The 9198-nt window shown below is 33.4% G+C and overlaps 1 protein-coding gene across 1 annotated transcript; it reads left to right on the top strand.

Annotated features, from left to right (window-relative positions):
- The first annotated feature begins 2314 nt into the window (after positions 1-2314).
- LOC132633321 (uncharacterized) lies at positions 2315-8246 on the top strand. Its single transcript, XM_060349647.1, has 7 exons — positions 2315-2927; positions 4861-4996; positions 5878-5959; positions 6610-6785; positions 7133-7270; positions 7371-7510; positions 7705-8246. Exons 1-7 carry the CDS (start codon positions 2810-2812, stop codon positions 7968-7970), a joined length of 1056 nt encoding a protein of 351 aa, XP_060205630.1. The 5' UTR covers positions 2315-2809; the 3' UTR covers positions 7971-8246.
- The last annotated feature ends 952 nt before the right edge of the window (positions 8247-9198 follow it).

Raw genomic sequence — 9198 nt, 5'->3', positions numbered from 1 at the left:
TCCAGTGTGCTAGCATTCTCGGTGCTAATGGTTGTGCTACTCCATTTACCGGCGTTACCGTTCTGCTACTAGGTTTGCATTCTAGTGTTTCTGTCAGATCTGGTGGTTTTGTAGGTGGTTTTTCAGGCGGTTCATCATCCTTTACCTCCGAAGGTGATGGTGGAGGCGGAGTTGTTTGTCGGCGGCGACGAGCCATGGTGCAAGATAGCAGTCCTTGCTTATCGTGCGCCCAGAGCAGTCTCAACTTCCTTCTCTACTAAATAATTCGACACTTCCTTTTATTACTAATGTATCAAATCAAAAGGCAAAAAGATATTTTTTCTTTTCTTTTTTGGATTTCTCAAAAGTATTGATTTCTTTCTCTTTGATCTCATTAAATTATTGATATACATTGGTTGATTTTGTAGGTTTTATTATTGGGAAAACTACATATATATACATGTTAAGGAGAAATATTTACGAAACGTGACGATAGTTTTCTTTATTTACAAAACATAATGATATATTACGAAACATGACGAATTTTCATATATTTTTCGTTTTTTTATTTTTTTTTCAGAAAATATATTATTAAAAAAAAAATTAAAAATTATTTAAAAAAATTTATTTTTTAAAAAAAATTTATTTTATTTTATTTTTTTTTTTTTTCTCAAAGGCTTAAAAAATTACCTCAAATTTTTGTGTATGTATGAGCGAAATTTTTAATATCATTTTCATACACAAAATTGTGAGCCAAAACTTTAAGCCTTGAATATTGTATGAAAGTTGTTACAATGTTGTTGTAGTTGTATTAATTTTCCAGAAACCTAATATGAACATTATATACGAAAAATGTGAATGAAATTTTAAGTCTTGAGCAAGATATACACATTTCATACCATTCTCGTGCATAAAATTTGAGTGTAATGTTTAAGCCTTGATCGAGATATACACACTTCATGCATAAAATTTGAGCGAACTTTTTAAGCCTTGAGTAAGATATACACATTTCATACACAAAAATTTGAGCGATTATTTTAAGTCTTGAATGTTGTATCAAAGTTGTATACAATGTTATTGTAGTTGTATTAATTTTATAGAAATCTAACATGAACTTTATACACAAAAATATGAGTGAAATTTTAAGACTTGAGCGAGATACAAATTTCATACTGTTTTCATACACACAATTTTGAGCGGATTTTTAAAGCCTTGAATGAGATATACACATTTCATACATTTTTCATACACTAAATTTTGAGCGAACTTTTTAAGCCTTGAGCGAGATATACACATTTCATACAACTTTCATACATAAAATTTTGAGCGAAAAAAATATAAAAAAAAATATATTTTTTAAAATATTTTTTTTAAAAATAAAATAAAAAAAAAATATATTTTTGTAAAAGCATGCTTTGTATAGGGTTTGTAATGTTATGTTTTGTAAATATAAAACTATCGTCACGTTTCGTAAATATTTCTCCTTAAGATGTATATATACGTAGTTGTCTCGTTATTATTTTGAGTTATTTATTTTGGTGTTGTTGTTGCATCTTTTTTGCCAATTCTTGAATTTCTAACACTTTTTTCCTATATTTGATGGTTTTAAAACTTGAATGACATTCTATGACACTTCCTGTTATTACTAATGTATCAAATCAAAAGACAAAAAATATTTTTTTTCTTTTTTGGAATTCTTAAAAGTATTAATTTTTATTTTTATATTCGATCTCTTTAAATGATTGATATATATTGGTTGGTTCTGTAGTTTTCATGATTTTGATTTTGGTGTTGTTGTTACACATTTTTGCCAATTCTTCAATTTCTAACACTTTTTTCTTTAGATTTAATGGTTTTAAAACTTGAATGAAGTTGTATGATACTTCCTTTTATTACTAATGTATCAAATCAAAAGGCAAAAAAAAAAAAAGGTTTTGTTCTAGTCCCCTGTACTGAATCAGCTGCTTTATTTTTGGTACCAATAATTAAAAATTATCTTCCCCTATTTGCTACGTCAAAAACTAAATCACAACCTTGTGATATAAAATGAGTCTTATGTCTCCTTAGAATTAGATAAAACCTTTCAATGGCTTTAATTTTCTGCTTGAAAAATTACAATTCAATAATTATTACACAATTACATTAAATTAAATTAATATACTCTTTCCTAGTAATAATTAAGGTTCAACTCAATATCAATTAACTAGATTTAACCATAACAATATACTAGAATTGTTAATTTAAACATTAGGCATGAATATTTTATTTTTTTACAAGAAAAAAGGGGGTGGGGTGGGGTATGAAGAGGCTATATTAGATCTTGTTGCCTCATTGTCTTGTCTGCGCCAAGCCCGATACTTTCAGTCCCCATTTTTTATTTTTATTTTTATTTTACTATGGTTTTTTGTATTTTTTCTTTCTAAAATTTTGCCAATATTTCCTTGTTATATTTGAGTTGAGATAGGGTTAGAAAGGTGTGGATCCATCAAAGAAAGATCAAATCTCAAAAAATTAGGGTTTCCCACCTTTTACCATACGCGCCAGTTCCCCAATCTATTATACATACAATAATATATTTCATCTATGTCTATATCTGATTCTGATTTTTAGATCTTTTTCTTTTTTATTATTCTATGATCCAAAGACACTTGTGCGTAATATATATATTTTTTTAAATCGGTCAATTGTCAGTTTCTTACATTTGGGGACTTTTTGATATTGGGCGCTAGGTTGGGTTTCTCCTTGAAAGTAGATATTTATATATAATCTTGGATTAATCTAAGGTTTTTTATTTTGATTTGATCATTAATTAATTAGAATTGTGGGAGTAATGGATAAGAAGAAGGTTGTGGCCCCACTTGTTTGCCACGGGCATTCGCGTCCCGTCGTTGATCTGTCATACAGTCCAATCACTCCTGATGGATTCTTCCTCATCAGTGCCAGCAAGGGTAATTAATTTCATTGATAAATTTTGTGCCTTTTTGTTAGTTTTGATGATATATTGAAGCATTGAGTGAATTTGGTACAGCTATGTTACATTGTTATAATTTGAACATTTTCTGACTGTCGTGAATGAGCTGGTTTGTTTCGAATTGTGGAGCTTTCTTTTACTGACTTTTGTGTGTGGGGCATATAGTATATTGAGATTGAACTTTATTTAGAATGTTTATGGTATTTACGTTCTTAGAACGAGTGGCGTAAGCGAAAAGACTATCGCACACACTAAACAAGATAACTGTGAAGAAGAAAACCATATTCCTTTGATGGCCAACTTGGTCGATAGATTAGGAAGGCCAAGTTCTTGACGAAGGTAGATTTGCGCAAAGGATATTACCTTGTGCTCATAGCCGAAGGAGATGAGCCCAAGACCATGTGCGTAAAAGGTATGGAGCGTTCAAGTGGCTCGTGATGCCGTTCGGCAAGGCACCAGCCACGTTTTGCACTCTTATGAATAAGATTTTCCAGCCATACCTTGATGAGTTCGTGGTGGTATACTTGGATGACATATTCATTTATAGTAATACCCGGAGGAGCACGTGGAATGAATAAATCACAATAACGACATCATATTTTAGATAAACATAATTAAAGTATTATACTACAACTCCCGTCGATGAGTATTCATTTCTTGAAATGTATCCATAATAGACTCATTAATTCAATTACTAAATACTTCTTAGTTACTCCGGTAAAATGTAGGATTAAATTAGGAGTAGGAGTTTAGGGATCAAAACCTGGCCGCTTCAATAATTTTTCGGAATAAAGCTCTAAAATTTTAAGAGTAATTGTCAGCAACAAGATTCAAACCCTTGACCTCAAAGGTAAAAGCACCCACCCCCTCAGATGGCTCAACATGCCTACACCCCTGCTTAGACCCACGCCCAATTTTTAGCTTTTGATCTTACCATATAAGTATGAGCCAGTCACAACCTTAATTATGGGAGATATTCTTGGCATTATGGTTGTAACATATTTGGGAAATGTGTATTTTACAAAGTCTAATGCGTTGATGTGAAATGCATACTTCATTTCCATGTCAAAGTAAACCTTAATTCTTTCATCTGCATTCAATTCAATCAAATATCTTACCAAGTTCAATGGATTCTATCGTAGGTGTGGGCATATATTATCATCTTAAGTATTTTGCATGCCTTGTGTTTTCACCAAATGCTCTAATTGGTGGTAAATAGAATGATTAGCATACTGCAGCATATGGTATAGTTGTTGTCAATAGCCCTTGGGATTTTATTAATATGTTGTCAGTGTTCAGGCAATTCATCACATGTATGCCAATTATTCTCTTGCTTACGGCGGCCAGAATGATAGGTTAAATCTCATTTGATTTCTTAATAGCCTCAGATTTTCACCACCATGTCACAGGAGCCTGGTAAAGCAGAAAATAACATAAACTAAGATGTTCTTTTGTATATTACACCATTGTCAAAAATATTCCAATTTGATCTTTTTCTTCTAATATTTGTTGATTTAATGCTTTTGTTTTTTCGCCAAGTCCAGGCAGACTTAGCATAAATATAATGGAAAATTTATGAAAAAGATTTGTATAGGTGATACCAATTAGTTGGGAATATGTTTAGGTATGTTAATGCATTTACTTCAGGTCCTATGCTTTCTAGGAGTCAAGTCATATCAAAGTATTTTATGTAAGTAGAAAATATAGAGAACTTTTAGTGCTTTTTTTTTCTTTTTGTATAATGTTTGCTCGGGATGAATTTAAACAAAGAAACATGGTCAGTAAGGATTCATATACCCTACACTACTTGTTTGGGGGCTGGGGCATAGTAGTTGTATTTGTTCATTCGCTGCAATAAGTTTTCATGTCCTGATGTGTTCTGAACTTCTGAATTGTTTTCATCTTGTAAGATTCTACACCAATGCTGAGAAACGGAGAGACTGGAGATTGGATTGGAACATTTGAAGGGCATAAAGGAGCCGTGTGGAGTTGTTGTCTGGATAAACATGCTCTACGTGCTGCATCTGCATCTGCCGATTTCAGCGCGTATGTTACCTAGCTGCTTTACTTCAGTCCTTTGAAAAAAAGCATTTAAGTGACATTTATATGGTGACTAGGGATTGCAAGAAGTGTGGGGTGGTGTGGTGGCGGGGAAAACCCGTGCAAACTCGCGAAGACTTCAGCCTGCCCCGCCCAGCATATTTTTTCTTGAAACTGAATTTGATGCTAAATATGAAACTCATAAAATTCTTTTTCATTTCCGGCTAAGTAGTATTAATTTAATTTACCCTTTTGTGCTCACATTAGATTTTTTATTTTTTATTTTTGTAGAAAAAACCTCCGTTGTCGAGATCAATTAATAGACTTTTCCTTTGGTTAATTTTGTGACAATCAGTAGTCTTGACTCACGCGTCTCTGAGCAGAAGTTATACTTTGATTAATACAGCAAGTTCATAACTAATTGAGAATTGTGTGTTAAATATACATTTTCAGAACTTGTCATAAAAGAATTAGGATTTACATGCAAGTATTTATTTCAAATATAATGAAACTTCTATATTTATTTTGATTTAATATATTTCGTGGAATCAATTTCATCTCCCGAGAGGTAGAAAATAATTTTCCTTCTTTCGTGATTTTTTTTCCATATGAAATACAAAAATATAATATCCTAATAAAAAAGTCCTCGATCACCTTAGATACAGCTTGAAATTGTATAAGAATAAACGATACCTTACCGTTTACACGCTTTCTACCTCAGCTCATTCTAGCAAGATTAATAACCCGCACCCGCACCTACACAGATTTATTAACTAATATCTTATAGAATATAGTAGAAGCTCTGGCATCCTTTTTTAGAATCTTCCATGGCCTAATATTCTCCTTTTTTTTGCTTTGCATATTGTGATTTGTGTTGGTTCTTTCAGAAAATTGTGGGATGCATTGACTGGGGATGTATTACATTCATTTGACCACAAGCACATAGTTCGAGCATGTGCCTTTTCAGAGGTATCTTTACAACCATATTTCCTTTACTTCTATTAAAGTTCCTTCAGATTAGAGTTTTATAACTTCAGTTCTAGTAACTAAGTTCTGATATTTATTTAATGGAATACTATTGCACTGACCATTTTTTTTTTGGATTTTGGTTGACACATTGTAAAGGGGCTAACAAATGCACTTATGTTCTTTTGCAACTCTGCATCTCCTTGAAGCCTTAATTATGAAATATCTTCTTAAACAATAGAATACTGTGAATGTATATGCCCCTCAAGTCTTATGCATATTGGAAGAATCCCACTTCATTGACCGGTTGGCCACTCTTGGGTGCTTATATAGAGTCCACTTTTTTAGGTCGAAAATAAGAGCAGAGAATTCCAATTTGAATTATTGCCGAGTCATAAGATGCTACTACTATTGAAAGGCAAAATCTTTCATTATTAAATCGAACATACATTGTTTCAGGTTTTGAGTTAAATTCTCTAGTCAATCCTATGTGATGGGAACTTTTCTTTCTTATCTTTTCTGGTTCTCTTTTTTTTTTTTTTCTCTTAATCGGTACAACGTGCCAAAGGGACTTCAGTCCATATTTATCTTACCCATTCATTTGCCTTTACATTCTGATAATTTATATGAACTATTGTGTGATGACTTTGCAGGATACACATCTGCTACTCACTGGTGGTTTCGAAAAAATTCTTCGGATATTTGATTTAAACCGACCAGATGCACCTCCAAGGGAAATTGACAGCTCTCCTGGTTCAGTTAGGACAGTTGCTTGGCTGCACAGTGATCAAACTATATTGAGTTCCTCTGGAGATGCTGGTGGATTGAGGTAATCTTTCAAAGTCTGCTGACTCTATTTGTATATTTTGTTCATCTTTTTATTGCTGGTTCCATTAGTAATGTGGCTAGTGCTCATGGTCACTTAAATTTAGCAAGTAATTACATGACTTGGTTAAGTTTACAGTTGCTTGTGATCAAAGCTTAGATGTTTGATAGATTGGGTGCTCATTGTCTAGCCAATACGATACTTCGATTTGTAGATCAATTCATTGCGAATATTACTGGATACCTAATACAAAGGCCTCCCATATGTGGTTCATATTTCTGTCATGAACTTTGACTCCCCCGGACTGTTCACTATCTTTAATTGGTTTTGATTTAATCGTTGTAACCTAGGTTATGGGACGTGAGGAGCGGCAAAGTTGTTCAAATTCTTGAAACTAAGTTTCCAGTAACCAGTGCTGAAGTAAGTCAGGATGGTCGTTACATAACAACTGCTGATGGTTCCTCTGTCAAGTTTTGGGATGCCAACCAGTATGTATTATTATTAGCTCTTTAATGGCACGACAAAATTGTAAATAAAAAGATTTTTCCAGGGTTTACATTGCATTTTAACTTTCTTCTTTAAAAACAGCTTTGGATTGGTGAAGAGCCACGACTTGCCTTGCAAAGTTGAATCTGCTTCCCTGGAACCAAAGTTCGGTAATAGGTTCATTGCTGGAGGAGAAGATATGTGGGTTCATGTCTTTGATTTCCACACTGGAGAGGAAATTGGTAAGTTGTGTGGGGCTCGTAAATACTAGAATCTCTAGTTATCTGATCAATGCTTTGTTTGTGTGTTCCTTTTTCTGGTTAGTTTTTCCGGTATTTGCGTTTATCTCAACTTAACTAGGGGTTTATGCTTCTTTTTTCATTCAATTAGGTTCAAGCTTTAACCACATGCTATATTCTATTTTTGTACAACATAGGATGCAACAAGGGACACCATGGTCCTGTGCACTGTTTGCGGTTCTCTCCAGGAGGTGAATCCTATGCCTCAGGATCTGAAGATGGGACTATTAGAATATGGCAGCTGGGCCCTCTTGGTCAGAATGAGGACATTTCCACAGCAAACGGGTCTAAGGATGGTCTGGGCGAGGTGACCCAAAAGATTGACGAGTTGGCTGTTTTGGAAGCAAAGAAGACTGAAGAGACGCAGGTCGATGGTGTGGAGGAGAAGGTAGCTGATGCCTGATTAGGAATTTAAGGGTTTTGTATGGTTTCACCTCTTAGAGAGCTGTAACTGGCTTGACTTTTGAGTTTTTTGCTTATGAAATAAAACTTAAGCTTTTGAGAGTGCTGGGTACTTGTTTGCTTGGCCGCAATCCTAATCATATTTAATGAATTTGCTTCTAGAAACCAGTAGGAGATCCGAGTCAGAGTTGCCGCAGACCTAGAGCCTTTATAGTATGAAAAAGTAACTCTGTAGTAAGGCTTAAATCCATGGAAATGCGAAGTTTTGAAATTTCAATTTTGTGCCTACTTGTTTCAACGGGCAGCAGATTTGATATGTGACGGTTTGTCTTTGTGCATTGCTGGGCATTGAGATTTAATTTTCTTTTGGTAAAGAAATATTCTCAGAACTTCCATCTGTTCTTTTTGGGGAAGAGTGGCTGAGAATCTGTAGTTAGTTATTTAACCTGAGTTGGGGAGGTGTGTTGGGTTTTTTAAATCTCAGGGATCGAGTTTTGGGTCAGAGTAATTTACTTGAGTCATGGATTTGTTTAGTTTAAATGAAATTGGATGATGTCCAACCAAGTTCATCAAAATTTTGATCATTTTCGTGCAATTATCATTTTCGTGCAATTATACAAGTTGGTTGAATGGCCTATTATTAAAACCTGTTTAGAGGAATAACAGTAGACTTTGTCGTTGTTTGATACTCAACTCAAAATAGGTGCTGTATATTTTTATGATTGAATATTTCTATTTTTTTAGGAGTTTTTTTTTTAATCTTACTATATTGAGATGTTGTATTTGGAAATTTGTTCACATGAGCATATTTTTGCTACCACATGATAAAGTCATTATTTAAATTTATTTCTTCTACATTTTGTGGTATGTTCGAATACATATGTATTTATTATTTGTTCTACTCGTAAATATATTGTCAAATAAATTTTATTCTTAAATTTAGTTATTAGTCTATTTTACAAATATACTTTTGGGATGAATATTTAAATTAGTTAATATGGATAAATTTCAATAAGTAGCATCCTCCCTGGGCGGTTGTCAAACATCTAAAAATGCCTTAGCAACAGTGATAAATATCTGCAGTGCGCATGCAACAGTAGATGAATCATAAATGTTGGAATGCAGAAAATGACAATGAGACATAGTACATCAAGAATAGTGCAAAGCGAAATTATAAGAAAATCTAAGCGCTCAGTAAAATTGGAGAAGGTGAGGTTTACTTTTTGCAG

The sequence above is a fragment of the Lycium barbarum genome, chromosome 3 (genome assembly GCF_019175385.1).
Source record: "Lycium barbarum isolate Lr01 chromosome 3, ASM1917538v2, whole genome shotgun sequence".
In the NCBI taxonomy this organism is placed as follows: Eukaryota; Viridiplantae; Streptophyta; class Magnoliopsida; order Solanales; family Solanaceae; genus Lycium; species Lycium barbarum.
The sequence above is the reverse complement of the archived record's forward strand: the minus strand, read 5'-3'. Positions and strand labels throughout refer to the sequence as shown.